The following is a 15,563-nucleotide window of genomic DNA, read 5'->3' on the forward strand; positions in this document are numbered from 1 at the left end:
ATCGGTTCAGTGTCTGACTCTTGATCTCAGGTTGTGAGATCAAGCCCCGGGTCCGGCTCCATGCTCAGTCGGGAGGATCTTTCTCTCTCCCTCTTCCTATGCCCCTCCCCCTGCTTACATTCACTCTTTCTCTAAAATAAATGAATTTTTTTAAAATTCAAGATGAGCCTGAATCAGTGGGTTTTTTACTGTGAACATGATATAACATCAGACATGAAGTTTCAACCAAATAAAAGATGGCCTGTTTTGAAAATGGGTTTGGCAAGACGCTGATTACCTCCTTGTGGCTCACACATGAAAAGTTAATCTAGGCAACCAGATTTATTAGGAGTCAGAGTTCATCAATTAGACAACTAGGTTTTTTTTTATTAACATATAATGCATTATTTGTTTTAAGGGTACAGGTCTGTGATTCATCAGTCTTACACAATTCACACTACTCCCCATAGCACATACCCTCCCCAGTGTCCATCACCCAGCCACCCCATCCCTCCACCAGCCCTTAGTTTGTTTCCTGAGATTAAGAGTCTCTTGTGGTTTGTCTCCCTCTCTGGTTTCATTTTGTTTCATTTTTCCCTCCTTACCCCTATGATTCTTTGTCTTGTTTCTCAACTTTCTCATATCAGAGAGATCATACAGTAATTGTCTTTCTCTGATTGACTTATTTCACTTAGCATAATACCCTCTAGTTCCATCCATGTCATTGCCAAAGGCAAGATTTCATTTCTTTTGATGGCTGCATAGTATTCCATTGTATATCTATACCACATCTTCTTTATCCATTCATCTGTTGATGGACATCTAGGTTCTTTCCATAGTTTGGCTATTGTGGACATTGCTGCTATAAACATTGGGGTGCACTTGCCCTTTCAGATCATTACATTTGTATCTTTGGGATCATGTTACTACCCAGTAGTATGATTGCTGGGTCATAGGGTAGCTCTATTTTCAACCTTTTGAGGAGCCTCTATACTGTTTTCCAGAGTGGCTGCACCAGCTTGCATTCCCACCAACAGTGTAGGAGGGTTCCTCTTTCTCTGCATCCTCGCCAACATCTGTCATTTCCTGTGTTGTTAATTTTAGCCATGCTGACTGGTGTGAAGTGTTATCTCATTGTGGTTTTGATTTGTATTTCTCTGATGCCAAGTGAGGTTGAACACTTTCTTGTGTGTCTGTTGGCCATTTGGACTAGGCAACCAGTTTTTAATATTCCTGTGATAAAAACTCATGGCTAGAGCAAGGTCATCTGCTGAAGGCTGATTGACATTATGAGAAGCAAAGTCCATGTGAAGATGTTCTGCCCTCAAACACAGGTCGACAAGATACTACAGGCACGATGGTAACATGCAATACTCAGGGAAAGGCTTGAGCTCAGAAGAGACACTGCCAACCTCTCCTGGAAGGTCCCTGGCTGGAGTGGTCTTATGTACAGTTTGAAAGGAGATGATTCCATACATTCATTGCAATGGCCATGACATGGAACGGTCCCTGCTCCACTGTGGGAGCAGTGTCTGGGGAAACATGCTGGGAAGAGGGATGAGCCTCTCTTTCAACATTCATTGACCTCAAGTCAAACCTTTCTCTGCAAGTTGTTTCAGTTGCTTGTGAAGAGCTGGCCCCTAGTGGCTCATTAGTGCTACATGGAAGTTGCCTATGAGGAAGGAGGATGGTGTCTGTGGGGACCCCAGCTGCAGAGAGCAGACCCTGGAGGGTGAATTCACAGACACAGACCTGATTTCCTGGCTGCTCCCAGGGAGGACTCTGCCAGCCTGGACCTGTATCTGCCTCTGTAGGGAAAAGGGCACCACAGGCCCTAAATGATGTTGCGCTTTAATTTACGAGTTCAGAAGTTCATGAGTTCATGTCCTGTGAGTGTCTCACAGGCAGGAAGCCACAACAAAAGCTGATTCTGCTCAGGCCCCTGAAATAAATTCCTTTCCCTGTCTCTCCTACAGTCCCCTTATGTAGTTGGCCCCAGAAAAGTAATGCAAAGAGCCAGTGAAGATTTCAGTAGAAGGGGCAGATCTGCTGTGTGGTAAATGATGACTTCTCCCTGAGATGAATTAGTGGGGACCATGAGGATAGAGAGTGATTTTCTCTTTGACTCTGCACCATCTAGTATGTTCTTTGACTTGCCTCTATCTTCATCCTCCTTCTCATACCCAACCTTTTGAGAGCTGAAGGAGAGAGGGAATGAGAAATAAAACTATATCCCAAACCATGGCTCTTTTCCATTCAACCCTGCTGCCTCTTTCAGTCCCAGAATTCAGTGAAACCTTTCCATGTTCTAGAGTAAATTTGTCACTACTCTAGTTCCCTAGATGTAAAAATTTTACTGCTGTGATTTTTGTGTTTAAGAATGTTCAGTTTCCAATCTTCCATTAGACTTGCCTACTACCCCATCATCAATGACTTGTCAACACATGATTATTTGGGATGAACAAAAACTCTACTAAGCATTGTAGGGATGTGCCCATGCATAACCTACAGTCCTTTCTTGAAGTAAGTGTGTAATATATAATCAATAATGTAATGAGACACGAAAGCAGATAGATATGGGTAATGCAAAGAATATGATGCATGTGAAATGAGTCATATAACCTCAAACACCAGCATTGCTCTATGTTATTATATCTCAAACATTTGCACTAACCTACTCCAATCAGACTCACAGTTCAGGAAGATATATCAGGTTTATCACATGTAGTCAGGTTTCCACTGGCACCAGTATGCATGAGGGAGTTCATTTACTGCACCTGAGAAGCACTGGGTTACATGCTTAGTATAGGTCTATGGGATGGGATCAGTAAAGAAGTTAAGGGAAATGCACTACTGTTAGAGTCTTTAAAATCAGGGCAGTCTTCTAAGAGAGAGTGAATGAAGGAAAGGGAAAGAAAATTAGAAGAGGCAAGTCATGGAACAGATGAATATGTGAGTTGATGAGCAAAGTGTGGGGATAGCTTGAGGCCAAGTCATGTTAGGCCTGATAGTCAAAGGCAATATTTGCATTTATCCTGGCTTCTTCATCGTTTTCTATACAGACTGGCTGACAGAATACACTCAGTGATTTAGGAGGATTTAAAAGATCCTGTATGCAGGATAGGTAAGTGCAGGGAGACATGGGAGGTAGCCATCCACCATAAGCCTGTTGTTGTGGTCAAGGTAAGGGTTGGTCAGTGTTAGGACCAAGTCAGAAAGGAGCTGATGGTGAGGATAAGGAGTACTGTGAGCCATGAGATCGGAGGAGATTGAGAAAGGAAAGAAGCGAGAGGCAAAAAGGCCAGTGAGGGGAGGGGTACTGAAGACTGGCCACTGGAGACTAGGGGAGTGACCTCTGGACACCAGGGAAGAGGGGATGGGAACTGACTTATGGGTTCCTAGCCCTCAGATGTAGACTAGGAGAAGAAGCTGGGACTCTTAGACACTTGGCCTCATGGAGTAGAACAAACTTGACATTGAATCAGAAGTCCTGGGTCCCCACCCAAATCCTATATTCATATTTTCATATTCCTAAGGTGCTATAGTAACTCTGGACACTTCAGCATCGAGGGAACCTGTGTCTCTTAGCCTGTTTAAACTTGAAAGGGTACCAAGAGTTCCATGAGGAAGTCTAGCTACTGTCTGAGGCTTCCTGACACCCATACTGAACAACGGCAAAGCACCAAAAATTCAGAATTGTAGCAGGGAGAGGAGGAGTGTAGGGGCAGGGTTCTGATCTGTGAGAGGTCCAGATTTACCTTGACCCTAGGAGAGGGGGAACATTGCCTAACTCAGTAATGACCAATGACCTTGAGAGTATACAGGACCATATTATAGTCAATAATTACTGGTTGTACAGTCCAGGTAACAATAACCTTTCTGTGACTCAGTAAATTGGGAATAATTTTAACATCTTCTAATGTAAGGCCAAGAGGGCCTCAACTGATGCTGAGTAGAGCCGGCTCCAAAGTCCTCTGAAATTCCTAGATTACTATGGTGGCCACTGTTTCATGTGGTTGCTGGAACCATCCAAAAATATCCAAATATATCGTTTGTCCTGAGTTTTTGTTGTGTGTGAAATGAGTGTTTTAGAATCCACCCTTTTTATAAATACAAGCAAATGCTTTTATTTTATTTTACTTTATTTTAAAGATTTTATTTAATTATTTATTTGACAGAGAGAGACGTAGCAAGAGTGGGAACACAAGCAGGGGCCAGCGGGAGAGGGAGAAGCAGGTTTCCCACTGAGCAGGAAGCCCGATGCCGGTCTCAATCCCAGGACCCTGGGATCATGACCTGAGCCGAAAGCAGACACTCAATGACTGAGCCACCCAGGCGCCCCAAACTAGTGCTTTTGTGACTTAAGAGCAACCACCGGCCTCATACTAAAAGTATAAGCATGACCATGTATCATTAATTAGAGGAATAGTCCTAGGTGAATTTAGACCTCAGGTCCTCTGATTATAAAATGAAAAACATATGATATCCAAAAATCTTCTAAGCTCTAAAATTTTCTAATTCTAGAATCTGAGATTAGTTTCCTTAAGGCTCTCTTCATGTCATGATTCCTCAGACTGTAGATGAAGGGATTGACCAGGGGAGTCACCACTGTGAAGATGACAGTGGCCACCGTGTCTTGGATGGAGTAGGAGGATGAAGGGCGCATATAGACCCCCAGGATTGCCCCATAGAAGAGGGAGACCACAGTGAGGTGGGATCCACACGTGGACAGGGCTTTCCTTATTCCATGGGCAGATGGCAACTTCAGCACACTGGAGAGGATATAAGCATACGAAAGGATGATACAGGTAAATGGAGTCAGAAATATCATTCCCCCCACAGTGAACACCACCAGGTCATTGATAGAGGTGTCAGAACAAGACAGCTTTAGAATTGCATAGGGGTCACAGAAAAAGTGATGCACAGTATTGTCAAAACAGAATATGAGTTGGACCATGAGAAGAGTGTGCAGGAGAGCATGCAGGTTTGTAACGACCCAAGATGCTGCCACCAGAAGGATGCAGAGCCTGGGCTTCATGATCACAGTATAGTGGAGCGGGCAGCAGATGGCTACGTACCGATCATAGGCCATCACGCTCAGGAGGAACCCATCCATGTTGCTGAAAGTGATGAAGAAGTAGATCTGGGTCATGCATTCCACGTAAGAGATAGACTTGCTTCCCAGGATGTGATTCACCAGCATCTTGGGGATTGTGACTGATGAAAAGCAGATGTCAACACAGGAGAGGTTAGCCAAGAAGAAGTACATGGGGGTGTGGAGGTGACTGTCCCCGGTGATGGCCAAGACAATGAGCAAGTTCCCGATGATGGTGACCAAGTACATCCCCAAGAATAGTCCAAAGAGAACATCCTCCTGCTCTGATCGCCCAGAGAGTCCCAGGAGAAGGAACTCTATGACAATAGTCTGGTTGTCTCCATCCATGTCTGCAGGGGAGAAAATGTCATCACAGGGTCAGATCACATGTTAACATTTAAGCCAATGGATTTTGGAATAGTTTATTCACTTAGTTCAGAATTAACTAAAGATGAATAATCATTTTACAGAAAAATCCTCCTTAATTTCAAGAGTGTTTAATTACCAATGGCTGTAGTTCTATTTATTCTGCTTTCTTTACTGAGTATCCTGTATTGATACTTTCATGTGTAGTATTTAACCCAGTCTAATAATTGAGATACTTAATTTCATTCAACAGATAAAGCAACCAGGCTAAGGGTAGTTAAGTGATATTTCCACACTCATGAGACAGTAAAAGTTGGTAGATATCCAAATAGGGTGAAGTGCCTTTTTTCTGTGTGTTTTTTTTAAAGATTTTATTTATTCATTTGACAGAGATCACAAGTAGGCAGAGAGGCAGGCAGAGAGAGAGGGAGAAGCAGGCTCCCCGCTGAGCAGAGAGCCTGATGTGGGGCTCCATCCCAGGATCCTGAGATCATGACCAGAACTGAAGGCAGGGGCTTAACCCACTGAGCCACACAGGCGCCCCCTGTGTGGTATTTTTTGATTAGCTAACCATTTATTAGAACAACTTAACCATGTGGCAGGCTCTGTACTAAGTGCTGTATTACAAACCTACGGTCGTTATCTGTAACATTTGTATTTTCCCAGATTATGGAGATAATGGAGAATTTGCAGGTTTGGAAAGACCGGGTTGGCAGTTTGTCCCTAACATTTTAGCTGCTATGAGGTTGACCGAACCATAGATCACAGCTGTTGGGAAGGCTATCCTAAGCGTGCTGTTCAGGGTGCCATGTGAAACATTCCTCTGATTTCTGATAGAAGAACAAAGACAGGTGTATTTTTGAAAACGATACAGTCACATATAGCATATATGTGTTCAATAATATAGTCCGATTCTTTTTGCTTTTGGACAAAAGGGATTTACTGATGGGTAAAGACCAAATTCATGTGTTACCTCCAGCAGATAATCCCAGGACTAAGAAATCGTTACAGGATCGGGGGGTGGTGGTGGCGGGAGTCAAGTAAAGCCCAGTGAAAGACATGTCCCGGGAAGAATGTATGGTTTTGGAATAGTAAAGGAGAGGGGACGCGTTCATTACTCAGGCCTGAGTGGAGAAAGGGGAGAAGGAGAGGCAGGGAACTGCTTTGTGATGTGACTCAGTGGCTGGGCCAGAGGATCTTGAAGGGAATATTCCTAGGAAGCTGGCTGTAGGATATACATAAAATGGAAACAGTGAGGTGCCTATCGCTGTGAGATTTCAATCAGTAAAATCAAGGGGGAAAGCATTCAGATTGGATGTTGTTTATTACCTGGACTATTTCCCAGCTCATAGGTATGTAAAACCATACTAGACAGAAGCTCAAAGGTGTTCCACGAGGAACATGGTTACCGTGGACTGTAGACGCTGAGGGGTGAGAGAGATACAGATCAAGAAAACAAGACAGTGGCTGCCCAGCACTGGCGAATGTTCTGGATGTAAAGACAGGTGGTTTCCCATAATGGAAACAGAGGAAAAGATAAAAGAGGGGCCATAGGGTATCAAGTGAGAGTGGTCTGATCGCCTCTGGATGGCTACAAAGGCCAAAAACTGAGTAAAACAAGCCCAAAGTATCCCGTGCTTCCTGGTATGGGAAGCATTGGGAGTGTTGGTTACAGAAAAAAAAAAAAAGTTATAATTTCATGGTTTGCACCCCTAAAATCGAGACTTCCCAGGAAACCAGCCACATCATGGTAGTCACCCCCTGAATTCCTCTTCCTCTCAATGACCCTTCAGCCCCCCACCCCTGAACTTTCATTCAGTCTCCCATGCAGCATCCTCTGAGGAAGAGAACGCTCCTGCCGGCGCCCATGGAAGGACTACGCCTATGGCTGGTCTCCTGCCCCGATCTCTCCGGAGTCGTGTTGGTGTGTAGCCGTCTCTGAGCCATCTGACACAGGTGCAGCTTTGAGGGTTTGTGTTCCTGGACCTCAGAACTGAAGCTGCTTTGAGCTCTGTCCCCAGCCCCAGCCGAGTCCGCTCTGTGGGGCTCCGTGTGGCACCCAAGTAGCCTCCCTCTGGGACACCTAGATTCTGCAGGATGAGCAAACCTAGGGAAGCAACTGCTAGGAAGGTGCAGAGTAAGGGCAGCATGGGAGGGTCTGGAATGCCTTCCAGAAGAGTCTCTGGGGGGTGGGGGAGGGAGAATGGTTTTGGGGCAGGATTTTTAGGAGCCCGCAGTCACTGACGGCAGCACCACGGACCTTAGCTCTCTCCTTCATCTCCCACTGCTGCTTTCCAATTCCACCCTGGAAACGAGCTTGTTCTGTCCTGCTCTGGGCAGTACACCCTGAAAAGAGAGAGGGTTGTACAGGTCAAACCAAGACATGTGTCCCCTTCCCGCTTGCTTAGGTGCAGAGGGATGTCGTCAGTCTGTTTTTGCAGAGGTACATCTGTGCATGTGTGTGTCCGTCCATGTGGATCTGTCTGTTGTTGGAGGTACCCTGCCCTTCTTACCGGGGTCTTCTCTGCTGCTGAGAGATGTGGAGATGCAGTTATGGGACCCCTGTCTCCACTGGCTCCTTGCTTGACCCTGGATGATTGCAGGGTCTCAGCTCTGAGGACTGAGGAACGTTTTCTCACCGAAGGAGAACATCTGGAGTTAGACAATGGGGCTCTCCCAGGTCTGGCTTGGAGGTTTGGGAGCAAAGAAGTAGATCTTTGTTCCCTGGAGACTGGGACTTTCTTAGGGCTCCAGGTAGCAATAGTTGCTAAGGTTGGGGGTCCCTAGGGTAGATTCCCCATAGCTTCGCTAGAGACACACATACCAACCACACTTTGTTCCTCTTCTCTCTGGACACCACTGTCTCTGTATGAGAGGAACTCAGTTTGGTGCTCAGACTTGTCACTCCCAATTACCTCAAGTATGTCTTGTGTCACAGAATCTACCTCATCCCTTGCTCTGCCCAAAGTGGACCTGAAGAAAAATCGTGAAGCCAGTGAAATTGGTCCACCTACACCATAGCAGCTCTGTTCTGGATACACTTTGCTCCTGCCCTGACTCGCTTGTGGAATCCTAAAGGTTTCAGGACCCTGTACTCTTTTCTCTCTCACACATATAGTTTGATTTGTTAATTTGTACTGAGAAAGTAATTATTTAGAACAGAGCCTCAAATCTGTGTTTTAATCTAATAGTGACTGTGTCCCCAGCACAGGAAACCGGCACCACCTAGAGGTACTGGCCTGTAGACTGGGTAGAGGTTCTGGGGACAGGTGTGGATGTCCTCATCTAAATGGTATCTAATGGCTCTCGGAACTTAGGTCTGTATTCCTAAGTTTGCATTTGTATGTCATACACAAAGCAAAACTTTCAAAAGATGTGTTTTTAAAAAGGACACAAATGTGAAGTTGGGCAGAGATGTTTAGGTAAAAATTGAGAGAATAGGGGTGACATTATTAATTATGGATAGAGTAGTAACTAAGTCAGCCAAGAGCATAAGTCATAAAAGACTAACATCTTTTTTTTAAAGATATTATTTATTTATCTATTTGTTTATATGCAAGAGAGAGGAGAGAGACGGAGGAACAGAGGGAATGGAACAGACTCCACACTAAGTGCAGAGTCCAACTTGGGGCTCAATTTCATAACCCTGAGATCTCCACCTGAGCTGAAATCAAGAGTGGAGCGCTTAACTGACTGAACCACCCAGGTGCCCCAAAGAGTAATATCTTATGATAATAAGGGGAAAACTCATATGAATCACCAAATGAAACAGTGTAACAACAGTTTACATAAGGCAAAGGCTCATAACAATTTTTAAAGATTGATTAAATTAATATCTTGATAGACTTCAACATACATTTCCCAGAATGTGATAAAGTAGTTAATAAAAAAATATGGCAGAGATTTTATTTAAACCATGAGGAAATCTGATTTCAAAGACATCTAGTTCCACCCTGTAAATGGAGATTACACATTCTTTTTCCAGCCCAGGAAACAATCACAAATATTGGTCCTTTTTAGGCTATCACAAAAACTAGACCCAAACACTGATTTTATAGAATACATCCTCTTATTTTTTTTTAAGATTTTTTATTTATTTATTTGACAGACAGAGATCACAAGTAGGCAGAGAGGCAGGCAGAGAGAGAGAGAGGAAGGGAAGCAGGCTCCCTGCTGAGCAGACAGCCCAATGTGGGCCTGGATCCCAGGACCCTGGGATCATGACCTGAGCCAAAGGTAGAGGCTTTAACCCACTGAGCCACCCAGGCACCCAGAATACATTCTCTTATATTCTCCAATATTCTCTTATAGTCTCCATTACATAGTCAAAACTTGGAAACCAAAAATCAAAATGTAAAAAGAAGTGTCCAGTTGATAAAATGTAAAATAATGATCCAATTTTTCATATCAAAAGGAGAATTAAAACCAAAATGATTTCTGAATTAAAGAAAAAATTAACATCAAAACCTATGGGGAAAAGTGGCCTTCATTGCTTTTATTAATAAGAAATATAAATAACATAATCAAGTATTCAACCAGGCATTTTTTAAAGGGTATTTATTTTTTTAGTAATCTGTACACCCAATGTGGGGTTTGAACTCATGACCCTGAGATCAAGAGTGATATGCTCTACTGACTGAGCCAGCCAAGTGCCCTCCCCACCCCAAGCGCTTTAATGTTGAAATTATTATTTTTTTTAGTCATATAATTATATTAGCACAGCTTTAAAAGTTAAACAAGTCTTTAGATGGAAAACTCTGTCCCCCAACCCTTCATCTCCACCCCAGGTCCCATTGCCCTTGTAAGCACTTTTTTTTTTTGTCCTTGTAAGCACTTTTATAGTTTCTAAATAATATACTTATAATGCTGGGTTTTTTAAATTATTTATTTTTTTAATTTCTTTTCAGTGTACCAGAATTCATTGTTTATGCACCACACCCAGTGCTCCATGCAGTACGTGCCCTCCATAATACCCACCACCAGGCTCACCCAACTTCCCACTCCCCGCCCCTCCAAAACCCTCAGATTGTTTTTCAGAGTCCATCTAATGCTATTTTTTTAATTGAAATATAGTTTATGCACATTGTTACATTAGTTTTGGGTATATAGTACTGTTTTTGACCTCTGATTTGCATTTTATCTACCATCTTGCCATCTGACAGGTGACTGTCCCATTTCCTCTTCCTCAAATCCCCCTAATATAGGCACATCATACTTTGAGGCAGGTCAGTATTTTATTATCAACATTCTGATTCTGTTATACCCAGTGGGTGTACCTACCTTAACTTTTCTTCCTTGTACAAGTTTTGGATGTTCCTGAAATTAATCATTGCGTATTTTTTTCATTGGTTTCATTTTCATGCCTTTATTTTTCCCCATTCCAAAATTAACTCTTCCAGACTTTGAGTTCTATTTGAACAATAAACAGGCCCCATTGAAGGGTACACTTTGATGAGTCTGGTTAGTCATGTGCAGTTGTGTAACCATCACCACAATCAACTTACAGAATGGTTCCATTATCCTACAGTTCTCTGGCCTCCCTTTGCAGCTAGTAGCTTCCCACAACCAGATAGTTCCCTGCATTATTATATAAATTGTTAAATTTGCCAGTTTCTATGGAAAAACCTGATGACGTTTTGATTGAGATTGCATGGAATTTCATCAATCAGAAGTTGCCAGCTTGGGGTGCCTGGCTGGCTCATTTGGTGGAGGTTTCGACTCTTGATTTTGGCTCAGGTTATTATCTCAGGGTTGTGAAGTCGAGCCCCGGATCAGCCGCTGAGCTGGGAGTAGGGAACCTGTTTAGGATTCGCTCTTTCCCTCTCCCTCTGCCCCTCTACCTTCCTCGGTGCTCTCTCTACAAAAAAAAAGAAGAAAAAGAAAATGGATAGCTTAACAGCATTTAGTCTCCTGACCTAAGAGCATAGTGCATTTCTTCATTTTAAAAGGTTTTCTTTCATTTCTCTCATGAATGTTATTTTTAGTCTTCAGTGGACAGATTGCTCACATTTTTTTGGACAGCTTTAAACACTAAATATTTCATATTTTATGCTAAATTAGCATTTATGTAGTTACATAATCAGCATTTATGTAAATGGTACTAAGGTTTTAATTTGAATTTCTTATTGTTTGTTGTATGATTTTTTAAAAATCTTGCCCTTGGATCCTAAAACTTCACTAACGTCACTAATTAGTTCTAGTAGATTGTTTATAATTCCACCATAAATTCTTTATGTGAGTATTTCGTCCACACACACAGGCAGTTTTCTTCTTTCTTTCTAATCCAGTTGCTCTTCAGTAAAAATATTTTCTGCTCACAACACTTTTGATACCAAACAAATGGGTTCTGTCTGGTTTTTTGTTTTTTCTCTCCCTCCCCCCTGCCTACTGACAACCAATTCTCTCTCAGGACACCACTTGGGTGTCCTAAAATTCAGTTCAGTTCTAACACTATCCTGACCTAGAGACCCAGAGATTAAGGGTTCGGTCCTACAAGACTGCCCCAACCTCAGGTGCCAGTTACAAGTAGTGGGTCCCTAGGTTACCCACACTCTCTCTAATTTGGCTACAAATTGAGATTTCCATGACCCCTTCCTCAGGTCGGTTAATTTGCTGTGACGGCTCATAGAACTCAAGGACACACTTTACTTACTCTCACTGGTTTATTATAAAGGATTTTATAAAAGATACAAATAAATAGCCAAATAGGCGCCATAGGGCAAGGCCAGGGATGGCCCTGAGCATAGGAGCTTCTGACCCCGTGAATCTAGAGGTGCCAGCCTCCCAACACATAGCTCCTCTCAGAAACTCTGAATCCTGTAGTTTGGGAATTCAAGCAGAGAACACTATGTAGGCATGTTGGTTAAATCATGGGCTATTGGTGATTAACTCAATCTCCAGTGACTCATCCCTCCCTGGAGGTGGGGGACTGGGGTTAAAAGTTGCAACTGACTGGTCACCTAGTTGGTTCCTCTGGTCACCAGCCCCCATCCTGAAGCTATCTAGGGGCCCACTGAGGGTCATTTCATTAGCATACGTTTAGGTATGGTGTAAGGGGCTTATTATGCATAACAAAATATGGTCCTCTCTCTCCCTCACTTGGGAGATCCCAAGGGTTTCAGAAGCTCTTGTGTCAGGAACTAAGGATGAAGATTAAATATATACATCCACTTACACCACATTTTTATTTCTTCTTATTGTTTCATTATACTGGCTGGACCCTCCAGTACAATACTGAGTAGAAGTGGTAAGAACGTACAACCCTGCCTTGTAACTAATTTTTTTTTTGTTTATTTGTGAGAGAGAGCATGAGTGGGGGGAAGGGCAGAGAGAGACACCAAGGGGTAGTAGACTCTGCTGAGCACAGAGCCCCATGAGGGGCTGGCTCCCAGGACCCTGAAATCAAGACCTGACCCTAAATTAGGAGTGTGACAGTTAACAGTTGACCTACTGAGCCACCCAGGAGCCCCCTTGTTCCTAATTTTAAGGGCAAAGTAGTCTCCCTTTCAACATCATGAAAGGGATGATGGCTATAGTTTTTTCATGTGCGACTTTAATCAAGTTGAAGAAATCTTCTGTTCCTATTTTGTTCAGTGGTTTTATTTTGAATGTATGCTGAATTTTGTCTGTTGCATTAGCTGTGTCTATTGGGATGGTTTTCCTTTTTTAGTTTGTTAATACCATGAATTACAATGGATTGCGTTTCTAATGTTAATCCCACTCTGCATTCCTGAGGTGAAGCCCCTTTGGTCATATGTATTATCCCATTTAGCTATGATGAGATACTGATTTTCTAAAGTTTTATCCAGGATCCCCAGTGAATCTATATTCATAAAGAATATTGGTCTGTCGGGGCACCTGGGTGGCTCAGTGGGTTAAGCCTCTGCCTTTGGCTCAGGTCATGATCCCAGGGTCCTCAGATTGAGCCCCACATTGGGCTCCCTGCTCAGCAGGGAGCCTGCTTCCCCCTCTCTCTCTGCCTGCCTCTCTGCCTACTTGTGATCTCTGTCAAATAAATAAATAAAATCTTTTAAAGAAAAAGAATATTTGTCTGTTATTATAATGTTTGATAAAATGAATTGGGAAGGTACTCAAACCTTTTCAATTTTCTAAAGAACTTGTGCCCAGTTTTATTACATATTTCTTAAAAGTTTGATAGATTTCATCAGTGTAGCCATCTGGGCCTGAAATCTTCTTTGTGGGAAGTTTTTTTAAACTATAATTCAGTTATTAATTAGATACAGGACTACTTTGCTTATTTATTGTTGAGTTAGCTTTGATAGATTGTCTTTTGTAAGATTGTCCATTTCATCCGAATTATCAACTTTACCGGAATAAAGTTGTCTATAATATTCTCTTACCATCCTTTTAATGTCTCTAGAATCTGTACTGATGTACTTCTGTCATTCTTTGTGTTAGTCTTTTCTGTCTTATCTTTGTCCTGATTGGCTTTGCGAGAGATTCTAGTGTTTTTCATTTTCTTAGTGAACCAGCCTTCAGTTTTATTGATTTTCACTATCACCTGTTTTCTATTTCATTGATTGAAACTGTCAAAGCAAAATCCAAATTGGACAGTAGTTAAAGTGGCAAAACAGATTTTATTCAGGTTTATTGCAATAGGGGAAAGGAGTCCTAAGTATAAGAACCAGGCTTAATTCAGAATATAGCCTGAGCAAGTTGGAATTTTTAGTCAAGGAGCAAGGTGAACGGCAGTGGATGGAAAGTTGCTAAGAGGGACACCAGGTATAGTGGAGGCTTCTAATTAGACCAACCAAAGAGGATTCTTTGCTGAAGACAGACCAAGGTGGGCAGACCTCACTTGAGGGATGCTGGAAGATGAGGAACCCACCAGGGATGGAGGGTGACCACATACCTAGAGGGGGAGATTCTGGTTAAACTGACTTTGAAGGGTTCTTGCTGAAACTGGGATTTACAAGGAAATACACAAGTGGGCCTAAGAGAAGGTTCAGGAGCCCGACTCACACTTTGTCCATGAAAAAATCTTTGTCAACAATCTGATCTCTGTTACGATCTTTTTTCTTCTTACTTTCGGTTTCATTTGCGGCTAGACGGTCATTTGTCTAGTTTGTTAAGATAAAGGTTAGGTAACTGATTTAAGACTTTTTTCTTTCTTCCTCTGTTCCTCCCTCTCTCTCCCTCTTTCTCTCTCATCTCCTGCATTGGGGGCATTGGAGAGTACATGGTTTTTCAATGTCAGCATGCCCTTTGCAAAATTAGAGTCAACCCGGGCTTCTGAATGGAATAGGGGGCAGGACGCCCTTGAGTGTCTGGATCTTTTCAGGTCAGGGAATTCCTTATAGGCTCAGAGTTTCCCAAATCTCACTGTGCCTTTAGTCTGGACATGTCGGTGGTCTAAGTTCTGAGTGCCTGGAAAGTTGTAGAGGAACATTGTGAATTCAGGCTATCGTGCCAACTCCAAGGTGTGCAAGTCAACACTTCTTGGAGGACTCCTGTGTCCTAGGGACTGAATTCAACTGTGCACCCTCAGGATTCAGGAATCAGATAAGGTCAGAATGACTCTGAGGGCTAGAGTCTCCCAGGGACTGTGGTATGAAGAAGAATGCTAATAAATGAAATAAAGTAGGACGTTTGCCTGTGTTTACTACATTCAAGGTACATCCTAAATGCTTCTCTCTCATGGACTCTCAGTCCTCCCATCTTCATCAGGTAGGTACAGGGGATCCTCACTTTCTGTGGGTTCTGTGTTTGGGCAGTCACCTACTCACTAAAATATATTTGAAACCCGGAGAAGGTCAGTACTCCCTGTAATGCTCTTTGGCAGCTGGGCAGGCATTTGCAGCCGTGCGCGTGCGCAGAAGGGTGAAAACTTCGAGTGGCCATGCTCCCAGCCGAGGTCAAACAAAGCCGCTGTTCTAGCTGTTCTGCCTTCCATGCTGTAAACAGGTGTCTTTTTGCTGTCTCTTAAGTGCTGCCGCTTCTCGCATTTTTGTGTTTTGGGGGGTAATTTTGCTGCTTAACATGGATTTTAAGCATAGTGCTTCAAGTGCTAAGTGCAGGAAGGCTGCGATGTGCTTTAGGGAGAAAATATATATGCTCAGTAACCCTGGTTCAGGCGTGAGTCACAGCGCTGTTGGCCCCGAGG

At 43.0% G+C, this 15,563-nt stretch overlaps 1 protein-coding gene across 1 annotated transcript; it reads right to left on the reverse strand.

Moving 5' to 3' along the window:
• Positions 1-4,483: 4,483 nt before the first annotated feature.
• Positions 4,484-5,422, reverse strand: LOC123938115 (olfactory receptor 1E1-like). Its single transcript, XM_045999129.1, has one exon. The coding sequence runs from the start codon at positions 5,420-5,422 to the stop codon at positions 4,484-4,486; it is 939 nt and encodes a 312-aa protein (XP_045855085.1).
• Between the last annotated feature and the right edge of the window lie 10,141 nt (positions 5,423-15,563).

Source organism: Meles meles, chromosome 3 (assembly GCF_922984935.1).
Source record: "Meles meles chromosome 3, mMelMel3.1 paternal haplotype, whole genome shotgun sequence".
Lineage (NCBI taxonomy): Eukaryota > Metazoa > Chordata > Mammalia > Carnivora > Mustelidae > Meles > Meles meles.

Excerpts from the sequence above, each read along its gene's own strand:
- LOC123938115 (XM_045999129.1), bottom strand. The coding sequence starts at position 5,422 with ATGGATGGAGACAACCAGACTATTGTCATAGAGTTCCTTCTCCTGGGA.